The 13,947-nt window shown below is 35.9% G+C and overlaps 1 protein-coding gene across 2 annotated transcripts in view; it reads left to right on the forward strand.

Annotated features, from left to right (window-relative positions):
• Positions 1–12,789, forward strand: part of scara3 (scavenger receptor class A, member 3) — a 100,721-nt gene extending 87,932 nt beyond the window's left edge. For both annotated transcript variants that reach the window (XM_039749080.1, XM_039749081.1), the window contains 2 exons: positions 1,140–2,174; positions 10,659–12,789. In XM_039749080.1, the coding sequence (XP_039605014.1) occupies positions 1,140–2,174; positions 10,659–11,092 (1,469 nt within the window). In that variant the 3' untranslated portion in view covers positions 11,093–12,789. The remainder of the gene's footprint in view (positions 1–1,139; positions 2,175–10,658) is intronic.
• Positions 12,790–13,947: the final 1,158 nt, after the last annotated feature.

The raw sequence follows: 13,947 nt of genomic DNA on the forward strand, positions 1-13,947 counted from the left end.
CTGTATGTACATCTTATGCCATCAGGAGCACAGTTTACAAATAGCATTGCATCAGTGTTTTTCAATCAGTGTGCCGCACCACAGTGGTGTGCTGTGAGAGATAAGCAGATGTGCCATGGAAATATTAGTGCAGTACAAATGGGTCTGAACCTGAGAGGGACAAGCTCTGCAGGAGGTTGAGAGTGCTTCAGACACATCTCCTGGCTCCTAAAGTCCATCTGCTGGGGTGTCGCCAGCAAGCCTCACAGTACTAGTGGATAGTGCGCATTACGACTTTCCTCTGAGGCAGAGAGGGGTAGGCAAAGAGATGAAGCATTTGGGAGCAGCCACCTAAGTGCTCACTAACTGTCATTTCTGCAACGTCTGTGATCTTGCAGCTGCTTTTTTATTGGCTTCTCCGGTAGTCCCTTGTGACAGTTGAGCATGTGTATGAGATATACTGTGTTAGGGGTTACCAAAAAATGTGGTGTGTCTTGGGATGTTTTTGCTTACAAAGAGTGTTCCACCACAGAAAAAAGATTGGGAAACGCTGCATTACTTCATTACAATTACTTATCACAATATAAATTAATCGTAATCAGTTATTAAAATGCTAATTCATGGTAATCAGTAGCTTTCTCAGTAGAATTTGAACACTGATAGTGCTGCTTTTAAAAAGTATAGGTTAGGTACAACATTAAGGTCAAACCCACAAGGAAATTCTTCACTCATTTGCCCTTTCGTGGCCAGATTTGAGCACATTTCTAATCAGCTAGCTCCTAAATGATGTAGTCAAGGAAAAAAACTTCCCAACAACACAAAACATATGCAAGAACAGTTAAATAGTTTTGGAATCTTGTACAACCTCTTTAAGGCTATGCACAAAAGAAAAAAAAATTAATAATTTTGTGTTTTGATGCCAATGTGTATTGTTTTGTATGGGATTGGGTGCTCAAAAAGGGAGCTTAAATGACTTAACAATATGCAGAAATTATTTACATATTTATGTTTTCTAAATGGAGTTTTATTCATTTATGTATATATATCTCAACTATTTGCTTGTTTAAAATGTGACATTATTGTCAATTTAACAACTTTAAAATTTGGTGTACATTACAGCTGTATAAAGCTTATGCTTGTTTGTTAAAAATTTATTTCAGATGGCAAATCTTCGAATAACTGTACAGACTGCCATGGCACAGTATTAGAGATCAACAAGTTACAAGAGGAGTTTGAAGATATTCAGAAATTGATTCTTGTCCAGGAACAGACATTGGACCAAGCAGCAAAAACACAACAGACTTTATTTTATTCAAACAACAGATTATTACGTGATTTTCAAAATTACTCATTTTCTTTGAGGCTAATAAATCAGTCTTTAGAAAGATATTTGGAGTTGGTAAATGGCTGGCAGATTGTAATCAGTGAAGTTGACTCATCCTTTAAATCCCTTGTTCAAGATCAGTTTGATTTGAAGGCCACAGTTCACCAAATCAATTCTACAGTGGGGTTAAGTGCTTCATGGATAAGTGCAATTCAGAGGAAGACGGAGGAGGAGACACTGGTTTTACAAAAAATTGTGACAGACTGGCAGAATTACAGCAAAGTTCTTGGAGCCATTAGAGCTTCTTCAAGCAAGTCAAGTGATGCTGCAAGAAGCATTCAAAATGGTATCTCGACCACATTGCAAAGAATCAGTCTCAATTCAGATACCATGCATGACCTCGTACTTCAAGTAATGAACCTGCAAATGCAACTGGACAACATATCTGCCTTTCTGGATGAACATGAAGAAAATATGCAAGATCTGCATTATCATTCAAAATACTATGAGAACAGGACAAGTGAAAGATTTGAGACTCTCGAAGGACGAATGACATCCCATGAAATGGAAATAAGTACCATATTTGCTAATATCAATGCTACTGATAACCATGTGCATAGCATGCTGAAGTACATTAATGATGTAAGGCTGTCTTGCACTGCAGGTCTGAATACTCACACGGAGGAACTCCAGTTTCTTAACCAAACGGTCCTTCACATGCTCTACACCACTGAATCACTAAGGCAACGGTTCAGCTTCTTAAATTCAAGACTTGACTTTGACATAAGAAACCTTTCAATGGTTATGGAGGAAATGAAGCTTGTTGATATTAAACATACACAGGTTATCAAGAACTTTACCATTTTGAAAGGTAAGACATAACTTTAGCTACCATTTCATGGTTGCCTATCATGAGATGAGCAGTTGTGATGCTATTATGGCATATTTCTGCAAGGGTTTTCTTGAGTATTGTTGCTTATTTCCATATGCTAAAGACATGAATGCTTAGTAGATTGCAATGGCTTAAAATGTGTAAGCAAGTTCGACCACACATGTTGACCTTGTGCCTAATTCTACCATGATATAAGTAAGCTCCCTGCAACATTGTAATGGTAAAAGCAGATTCAGAAAATGTCAGAGCAGTGATTCATCTTCAGAAAACAAGGCCTAAAGGACAATGAGATATATTTATACTGTAGTATAAGAGTCAGGCAGTGATAAGTTTTGGGACAACTGAAGGCTAACCCCGTATGATCAAACAAAACAAAATTGTATAAATGTGTTGAAAAATAAACACCATGACTAAATAGACTACCTCAAGATGGCAGAGCTTCGGGAAATATGGCATCCTGGCAGGAAGAGGCATGTCCAGGCAGGTGAACGCCGAGGTGACTTTAGAGATATTAAAGTTGTCAATCTTCTAATCTGCAGAGAGATAATAAGAAAAAGTATTAGTCAATAGTGCCTTCTGGTGTTCCAGTGGGATATTACTATTATGTGAGCCTTTAAGCTGCTCACCCGCCATACGCATGCACGTGATAATATTCCAGAAGTTTAAATTTAAAGATTAGTATAGCTAAAACTATATAAAAAAACTGCATTTCACAATATTACAAATGAGCCTTCTTCAAGGAACATCAAATAGGTTACAACCTACAGATGTTCTGTAGTAAAGTAAATTTAGAGTAAATTTAGACTTGCAAGTTGAAGCAAACAATTTGCACAGGTGTCCCAACTTTTGCTGATTACTCACAAACAGAGCTGAAATAGACTAGTGAAACTAAATAGTGAATTCATTGTCAAATACTGCAAAATTGTATGACTGTTGCTTCAAGAAGTCCAAACAGATTATGAATAAGTGCCTAGCAAACTGTAAAGGAAGGCTTACCCACCTGCCCCCTGTACAGAACACCTTGAGCATCTCCTGTATCAACACCCTACCAGTAACCATTTTGCTCATGTAGCAGCCAAGGGTAGACTCATTTTTCCTCTGGTGAAAGATTGCTATACAAAACCATTCTTTCTTTTTTATTTATTCTAGGCTTATCTCTATAATGAACTTAATGTTGATACCTCCTTCTACCTTAATCCCAACATGAATTCTGTAAAACATGTTAGGAGATGGTCATTTATGTTCCTTTTGCTGGGTTTTAACCACAGGGCAAATTACTTCAGGTTCAGGGGCAGTTCCATTCAGTTCTTTCTATAATAATGCCTCAGCTCCCTTGCATGGTACAGTATTTGAGTTCTTTTCACCCCGGCTTAATGGATTGTTTTGGAGGTACAAAAATATTTAATTTTCCTCTGAGGACTTCCATCTGTTTGGCAAGGCCACATTGCCACTTATATGTGCAGACTGTCACAGAGCATTTACTGACCATCAATATCAGGCATTGAGTCAACAGTGATGTAGCAGCTATTCACTGCCCCATAGGTTTTTGGAGTTTTCACCTTTTATTATGCTACAATATGGAATCTCTATGTGTAATGACAAAGACTCTATAATGTGAAAGTGAATATTAGCTTTCAGTCATTTGTTATATACAGGACACTGGGCAAAAATCTTGTTGTTATGTGAAAGGCTTCTAACCTGTTTACACATATTTTTCTCTTCCAATACACTATATGAGAACAAAATAAGCAATTTAGGATTTTTGTACTAAACAGTCAAATAAAATAACAATGATTGCCTAAGTTACTTGGAAAGAGCAGACTTTTATTTTCCAATGAGAAAATAAACACTATTGTTCGTAGTCTCTGAATGAAAGGAAAAATGTTTTAATTTATATTTCCAGGCTCAGTTATCCCCAACTGTAATTAAGACTTACAGTTTCTTTAATCACTCAAGTATGTCTATCCCAGATGGAAAAATGGGCTATCCGCTCAATAGACAAAAGTATTGTGTCATACTGTAAAAGGATGCAAACATCATCAACATAATTGTTTTGATCATATTTTGTTTTCAAATTCCATTTAAGCTTTAGAATCCTAGTAGAAATCCATAAATTTACTTTTTTTGTGTAGATCATCTTTTAAAAGTGGTAGACAGTTGCAAAAATAAATCCTGAAGATGGTATAATTTCATGCAGAAGGTCCAGCTCTAATCCTGGAGGGCCCTAGTGGCCCCAGTGAATTTCTTAATCTAATATCAATCCTTGTTATCCGATGACTCCCCCATTAACAGTATGACTGCACTCTTGGAGATTAATAATAGTGTATCTTTAGAAATTCTGAAACATGCTTGTTATTGTCATGGGTTTAAGTGTGCACTGGTGTATTCAAATTATACGTTTCTGCTCCTTTTAAATTTACTTGCTTGCTACTAATAATTTTTTTACTGCTTTTACGTAAGCAGTTGGCTATAAACAATAATGTTTAAATAATAAGATTTTCATTGGAAAAAAATGTGATTTTAGCAGTAAAATATTGCTGACCGGCATCTTCCTATGTGGCGTGAAATGAAAGAATCATAACTTGTTCCCAATTTAGGCTGCATTTGTGGCACAAATGTGTACCAAAATGTGTAAAACCATTATCTCTGTGGAGAAAAATGTACTGGAGCTATTATGTTCAACATCAGTAAGCTTCTAGCACTTACAATGCAAATACCTGTTTTAAATTTTATTGGGGTTCACTAATTGGTTTTTAAGCTATTGTGTCCTTAAGTTTGTGGATGAGTGGAACAACACACAGGCTGAGTTCAGAGAAGTACTGGGGTGCCAGGAGGGTCGCTGATTTTAATTGTAATAGCAGCTGTTAAGCAAAACAGGTGCATGAGGGTGCAAAATATGACAAACTGAGAATCCAGGAAGGCTATTTATAAGAGGCTGACTATTAAGAGTGGATCTGACTTGTGTAGCTCCATCCTCTGTTAAGTCCCGTTCCAAATGAGATGCCAACATTCGGGGCATCAGGTTTTTATAGACCTCAGATTAGTTGCCCTCAAGAGACATCTTGTTGGTGCTGAAGGGAAGGAAAGAGACTATATCATTACTGACAACACCCCCTTTTAACCTGGCAGGGTATTGCATAACTTGCATAAGAAGTCATTCCTGATGGAGGATCGCAGAAATCGTGGGGTAGAGGGGTCCTTTCATCGGATTGGCTGGCCAAGCAATGTTTCTGCTGTGTAATGGCCAATTGGGGAAGGCAGCTTGATGGCTGAGGTCTCCAGGACTCTAAACAAATCCAAATCATATTATGTGATATCATCTACTGTTAAATTCTGATTCGTACATGTAAATTTTTTATTTTTATACTGTATTGAGGATTTGTTCTGTTCTGTGTATTGTATTGTATTGACCCCCTACTTTTGACACCCACTGCACGCCCAACCTACCTGGAAAGGGGTCTCTTTTTGAACTGCCTTTCCCAAGGTTTCTTCCATTTTTTTTCCTACAAGGGTTTTTTTGGGAGTTTTTCCTCATCTTCTTAGAGAGTCAAGGCTGGGGAGGGTGTCAAGAGGCAGGTCCTGTTAAAACCCATTGCGGCACTTCTTGTGTGATTTTGGGCTCTACAAAAATAAATTGTTTTGTATTGTATTGTAAATGAGCCAGAAAAGTGTTTATCTGCATGACAAGATATATATACACACACAAGCAAGACATGGGTTAATCCTTTGAAACTGTAATTAAAGATCTTGGCCCTGTCGCAGTACTCTCCCTAAATAAACACGCACGCACATATATTTATATAAATAAAGTTAAGAACGTCCAGGCATCACTCAAGAACAATTCAACTGATTTACATGAAATGTGTTATGCATGTTTCTCTTGGTTACTGTCACAGTATACACTACTTTTTTCTACTCTTAGCCTACTTTCAGTGGTGGTTTCTTTGAGAAATCTTGCTATATAACCCATTATATTCTTATATTATTGGCCCTAAATCAAGAATGCATACAAACAGATTGTCATGAAAGTTTAGCAATAAATTAAAGGTAGACTCATTTAAAAAGCGGCATACACATTACTACGGTACTGCTACTGGGTGAACTCACGGAAAGTTAAATATTTTCATTGAGGGTAAACCCTGTCGAATCTAGCTATTCATATACTATAGAATTAAGTCCGTTATTTTGCTACTTCTGATTCCTTTTTCTATTCATTTTCTGTTCCTGAAAAAAGCTACAAATGATGACTTAACTAAAGACATTTAAGTAACTGCAAGTCTGTGTGCCGCAAAAAACTACATATCTAGCATTTATCAGGTTGTGTGGTTGCCAATATTCACATGTACTTTGCTTATTGTTATTATTTTATGAATATTATCAGTAATACATTATTTAAAGTTGTAACTAAACTCCTGCTTGTCTTTTACTCTGTGTAATTACCTGAGGTTACAGATGTAGACGGGAAGGTGGGGAGAAATTATAAAGTACCTTATACCTTATAACAGTGGTAAGTCTATGAGAGTTTAGGCATTCTGACAAAGGCTACACAATAAAGAACACAAAAGTGGAAAGTAGAGTAATATAGAACTCCACAAAGACAAAACAACATGTAATGTGAGATTATGTCATGGACGTTTTGATAATATTGATAATATATGCTTCATATCCCCTATTATATCAGAAACATTGTTATCCCATTCTGCACGAAAACATGAGATTAATAGTTGTACATAATCCTCTCGTCAAGTCATCCAATCCAGTTTTTTTTACTAAAATATTGTTAAATGTTAAAAATTGTTAAACTGCTTCCAGAAAATGCTCTTGTAAACAAAAATATAATGTGCCCACACATGCTTCATTTATCGGTAATGAGTCTGGCACAGTAACAGCTTTCATTGTTTAAAATTGTGCTTCACATGAAATCAACAAAACGTCTGTATTGAGAGATGAGTACAAGTAAAAATGAAAAGTTAAAGGAAAGCAAATGAAACGATTATCAGGAAGTGTTTTTTGTGGAGTTTGGACAGAAAAGATCTTCATGTTAAGTTAAATATTGGCTCTAAATGTGGATGTGCGTGCTCTGCAAAGTACTTGTATCAAATCCAGAGGTGTTCCCTGTCTTACACTCAGTGCTGCCAGTTATGCATTATAACGAGAGCACAAACCAGGTGACCCCATATAATTGCACAGAAATAAATAACAAAATAGCTTTCAGCAACACTGAAAGGACATCTTTTCAGACGCAAGTTCAAAATAAAATTGATTCAAGATAGCGATGTCTGTGTTTTTAAATGATCCCAGCAGGACGGGGCAGGTCCAGGAGGGTGGACAGAGGAAGCAACGTCAGTAGTAGAATGACAGTCAGTCTCCCATCCTGCTTAGGGAGGAAAAGAGAATGCATTAGACAACAGCTCCACCCCAGGTTTTGGTGGGTTATTACCATCCTTAGAGCCCTTAAGTTTCCTCCAATGCACAAGTACAAACAATAAGCTCTTAACTTATCAAGCGGGGTCATTTTTGCTAAATCGCTTGTAATTTGACCTCTCCAAATTAGAATCATTGCTGTTATTGAACTATCTGGAGTATAAACACATGTTTGGTCTCTTTGTAAAGGTAACATTCTCTAGTCACTGTAGGTGTGACTGATCAAAAGTTATGCACATTAGAACTCACAGAAAAAATGAATGTTTTTGTTCTCGCCTAAGTTTTTTTGTGAAAATAAAGGCCTCTATAGCTGCAGTAGGTAGGTGGGGACAGAAACACACTATGTACCAACAGAATAACTTGTTGACTACACACATTTCAAATTTGAAAAGAATACCTGTAAAAATGACATTTTTACACCATTTTTTATGTGGGCATGTCCAGGGGCTTTTTAGAGGGACCTCTGGTTTATCCATTATCCACATTTTGGAACGTATGGAAAAAGTGCAATAACTTTTGAATGCTTCAACCCACAGATATCAATGAGGGCTCTACTGAAAGCTTACACATAAAGGAATCTATATCTACATACAGTGTCACTCTATTAGTTATGGAAATTCATATTCCATAATAAAAACAATAAAAAATACACATTTCAATATAAAAATAGTCAAAACAAGTCTTATGGGCTAAAAATATATATATATATATTTTATTTTTTACTTTTTTTTTAATAAAATGCACACAAACTATATACATTTTGTTACAAACTGTTACAATTCAGCTCAGCGTTTTTCCACGTGCCACTGATTGTAGCAATCGTTAGCAGGCAGAAAGCACAAGGGCGTGTCACATGTCGCTCTCTGCCATTAGACGTCACCTGGTCTGATTGATCACTGTCACGCCGCGTACATGCATCTATTATTTAATCGAGAGTGTATTTATGTTTATCTGTACTTTTATCCATATTTAAAATGCGAAAAAACTAGGTGAAATCACAATAAACAACCACGCACCAAGTCTGCAGACTGGCACAAATGCCAGCTTCGCGCAGCTCCGATCGTTTTTTACAAGTTGGTATGGCAAGTTACATATCGACGTGCTGAGCTGCTCATTGGCTGTAAGTTTGGAGTGTCACTCACAGCGTCCAATCAAACTGGTAGATTCTACCAGGGTTTGGAGTTGTGCGTCATCGTTCGGCTGTCTGTGACACTCGTTGGCTATACGAGGTGCCAGAAACAAATTACGTCTGATATGACCAATAGAATTGAAAAAAAAAGTCGGAGCTAGTCTCGAGTTAAAAAACGTTTTCTGGAGTTTTTGTCCCTTTGAGGATCTATCGTGTGTTTTGGACCTAATCGTTTTACTGGATTATATTCCCTGGAGCCTTACAGACAGAATGAAATCAATATTGCTCGGAAATATTGATGTTTGACTTGCAGAGAGCCTTCAAAGGTAGTCAAAGGTAGGAAAAGTCAGCTCTTAAAAAGTATTTACTTCTCTGTAAAAAAGGATTTAGTGTCAGTGCTGTGGTTGTTGTGTGTCAAAATGGTTTATATCATCGGAAAGACGAGACTCTGAATTTTCATTTGATGTGTAGTATGTCGAGGTGCATGACAGAGGGGCATGCACACATGGCTGTGACATGATTGTGACGTCGTAAAATCGTCGTTATGTACCGGGACCGGTATGTGTGCATGTTAAGGGACTGAACCTCTTCATACATTCTTCTTCTTCTTCTTCTTCTTCCTAAATAAGGCTGTGAAAAAATCAGACTTTCTAGCCTTTCCTTTCATTTAAAGATGCTGTTAATCCAGATTTCAGCAGCATTTTTGTTTTCTCAATATTTTCACCAGTATTATTATTTGTAGATTACATCAATCTTATGTCAGGAAAAGCAAAATAATATACAATATATATCTAGCTCCTCAAAGTTTGGCAGAAATCTGCCTTGGGTAAAGTCCAAGGGGTTATTACTGCTGCAAAGAAATTGCAGGAAGTTCAAATGGTTCTGCAATGTTTAAATACTTAAGGCTCAATTATTGACAATTGGTTGTATTTATATTTAAGCTTTGGAACATCTCATTACTAGAGCAAGTAAAAAGTTTTATAAACTGTTATCTATATGTCTTTTCAGAATTATTTGGGACTGCCTTTTTTTTACTAAAGTATAAAAGTAGTGGGGAAAAAAGCTTGATAACCAGCAAATTTTGAATAGCTTACTTCAAAAAACAGCACTTACAGTAAACACTATGATGTATTAGTAAATGGGAGTCAGTACTATAAATGCCATGAAGCATTAACAGGAAACACTACTTACAAAGGGGCAGTGGCTAAAGACACATAAGACCACTAAAAGTTAAATAATGATCCAAATAATAGATATGGAGGAATTTCCAAAGCGCTGGACAATGTTTTTATATTCCAGTTCTTTATTTTACTTTAGTTTAGTACTCCATAATTAGTACAAAAAGTTATTTTTTCCTTTAAAAAAATAAAGCCCAATCCTTGAAGCTAAAGAATGATGGCAAGGCTAGAATGAGATGCAAGTCAGCACTCAATCAAATATAGCTGCACACATATGCTTACTGTACTAATTTAGTGGCACAACTGTCTTTCAGACAGGATTTTACATTATAAACAAAAAAAGTCTTTGTGTAACACTAAAGATCTTTCATTCCCTTTTCATATGTTTATTGCATATGTAGTAATTTCAACAAACAATTTATAAATATTTAATATTGTCAGTTCAAGAAATCAATTTCTTCCTCATTTCTGGACAATTTGGATCATGTTTAAGACAATTTTATATTAATATTTGTGTTTTGTATACAGTGAGAATACACAAATTAATCAAACTAAAATTTATTTTTTGAATAAAAATGTACAGTATGAATGGTATAGTGTACCAATCAAAGGGATATCACCTCTACCACTGCTTTTAACCATTTCTTCTAAAATGTTGGCAAGGCCAACTAGTCCCTGCCACCTTTAACTAATGTTTTACATTTTTTTAAATGTTTTCCAAATTCTTTACAGGTTTACCAGGGCCCCCTGGTCCAAAAGGAAGCAAAGGAGAACAAGGCCCCAAAGGACCTGTAGGGCTAACTGGAATGAAAGGTGATCAAGGTAATTTAGGAAGTCGTGGAATACAAGGTGAGAAAGGGAATACTGGGCCTCTTGGTCCCCCAGGTGAAAACGGTCCTCAAGGAGCAAAAGGAAGTCAAGGAATGAAGGGAATTAAAGGATCTTTTGGAGTATCAGGTGGAAATGGAGCTAAAGGAGAAAAGGGTGATCTTGGGGCACCAGGTACGGATGGACTTCCTGGGCCTAAAGGACCAACAGGAGTACAAGGACACCCAGGTTTGCCAGGAGTTCATGGACTTCCAGGACCAAAAGGTGATCAAGGCCCCATGGGGCCACCAGGACCGCCTGGAATTACAGGACCACCAGGTCCACCTGCCATACAGTAAAGTCATTGCACTTTCTATTTGTACAGTTTTTGTAAAACGTCCAAGAAATGAAACTATAATGACCTATTTGGTTATTATTACAGCCTGGAAGAAATAAGCACAATGGTGAGTGAATGGAAAGAAATTTTGCAGTATCTGTTCGGCTATATCAGAGGTTCTCATCTGTTGTTAATGAAGGAGCTGGATTTTAAGTTCATGCAAGTTTCTCAAACCTACACATATTTTTCTTTATACTAAAAATGTTTTAAATGCTTTGAAATGTCTATGGATGACTTCATATTATAATTGTGAAATTATAGCCTGACAGAACAGGCTTGCTGCAATTCATTCTACACTTAACTTGGTAAGATCAACACTTGTATTTTTCATTTCCACTGAGGTAGAAAGTTAACCATTTTAAATATAAAACATACTCTGAACTGCCAACTTAATAGGTACTCGTGCCTAAAAGCTATATGATTTTAATGTCTTCTCAGAAGAGGTCAGATTAGTCAGGCAAAGAAGCCTAAAAATATGCAAAAAAAAAAAAAAAAATCAGAATAAGTATGCTGGCCAAAGTTGACTCCAAATAATAGTTAATAAATACTAGCTGGCTTGAGGTAAAGGATTAAACTGAGGTGTGGTGGCTAAAGAAGTCTCTGAACTAAGCTGAGCCGTTGTCATGTTCACAAAAGCATCTCTAGGACTTTCCAACGATGTTGCGATATCCTGTCACTGTGCCTACATGAAGGTGTGCCACAAAAACACACCACACAAATGACTTCATTGTCACCAGCAACTCTCGTGCTGGCACAATTTCCAAAAACAGGATGCATGCTGCAAGTTACTTTCTGTCCATAAAGCTGTGGTTTTAACAGTAAAATATTGTAGGGCTATTTATGTGAAAAACACAGAATCATTATCCCAGTTGAGAAAGACCTACTGAAATAACTTTTCACAAAATAATAGACTTATAGCATTTTACAACAGTAATAACTGTGCCAGTTCTCAGTCTGTTTTAAGTTATCCTTCCATAGACGTGCATTCTGACACAAAAAGCAGACGTTCACACAACAGGATACTCACCACTCCAAATGTGGTCAAATTGTGTTCTGTAGTGTCTTAAACATTAAAATCTATCGAAAACATCTCTTTTTATCACAATACTTTCAATGTACTGTATGTACAGTATGTAATTCATTTTACTTCTTTGCAATGAATGAAAAGTATATTCCATTGGACAGATTTATTAATAAAGTGTGAAAGAGATCAAAGGCAGGATTCTTACAGGGCCAAACTAAAGGACTGTTGTTGTCTTGAGCTAAGGTTGTTACACAAGGATTCATTAAATCATTCACCAAAATCTGTTCAGGACAAAACCAAAATCATAGTAAAAACAAAAAAATCAAAGTCATAATTTTTGCTTATGTTAACAAAAATAAAAATAAATCAACAAAAACAGAGTAGTGGCATCTCGTGAGATCTTTCCTTAAAAAGGTAAGTTGGGAAAATGCGCTTTGACATCCTTTATATTATGGCTTCCATAATATCACCAATCACATGATACTAGCAGTTATATAGCATCAAAGTAACTAGCAATGAGACAAATTTAATTCACAGAAAAGCTTAATAGTCTTGTATAGTCAGTGTGCCTAACACGCAAAAAACCTAAAAATGTACCTAATGAGCATAACCCACAGAAGAAACATACAAACAGAGCAATAGCAAAAAAGCACACAAAACTTTAAACACAAAAAAAACAGAGCAACAACAAACTCAAACTACAGAAACAAGCCAAAAACAAAACTGCACATTAAAGTCAAACTTTAAAGCTAATCTTCATTATTTAGGAAACACAAAATAAATCTGCATGCTAAATATCAAGAGATATACCCACACTCTTGGATGCCATGAAATGCATGCCGCTACCCTTTATACTATTGCGGCAGTGATGTCACATGTCACGCATATTTGGTATAATAATCTAGCAATGCAGTGGCAACCGCACCACAAACTGGCCCATACAAAAGAAAATGGCACTGGAAAGAGATGCAAACATAAATTACTATTATTAAAACTGAACTTTAAATAGTTCAAAACTCTAAATGGGTATGAAAAAGAAAAGAAAAATAAACAACAAACTTAGAAAAACATATAAAACAAACCCACTTCATAAAAACCAATAGAAAATTGTTCTGAAGAAAAATATTTGGGGTATTCATAAGAAATGTAATGATTCATTAGAAGTTTATAATTAATGAGTATTTGCATAGTATATTTCAAATATTAAAATGTGTGCTTCAATTGAAATGTTCTAAGTCAAAACATTCTTGAGTGTAATAGAAATTTGTAATTTTTCACCCACTGATACAACAAAAACAACAACATTTATTTATATAGCACATTTTCATACAAAAATATTTAGCTCAAAATGCTTTACAAAATGGAGAATAGAAAAATAGAAGACACAGTAAAAAATTAAAATAAGTCAACATTAATTAACATAGAATAAGTAAGGTCCGATGGCCAGGGTGGACAGAAAAAAAAAAAAAAAACTCCAGACAGATTGAGGTCTATAGAAGGTTAGACTGTTAGTAAAGAATCAAAAGTCAAAAATAACATCATATTCATAATCGCGGACCTTAAAGTTGTCTAAAATGATACTCCACATGCTTATGTTTGAAATTTGTCATTTTTAACCTTCTGGGAGTGACATGCTATGGTGACATCATAATGGCATGACTGTATTTTACACATGGAAGATGGCAGAATAGAGCAACAGAAGAAAAGTGAATAATACAGATAAGTCAAAACAACTGAAATGGTGTTTTCAATCAACAAATGGAACTGTTGCTATCCAGCAAAAAGGATGTAGA

The sequence above is a fragment of the Polypterus senegalus genome, chromosome 3, assembly GCF_016835505.1.
Source record: "Polypterus senegalus isolate Bchr_013 chromosome 3, ASM1683550v1, whole genome shotgun sequence".
Classification (NCBI taxonomy): domain Eukaryota; kingdom Metazoa; phylum Chordata; class Cladistia; order Polypteriformes; family Polypteridae; genus Polypterus; species Polypterus senegalus.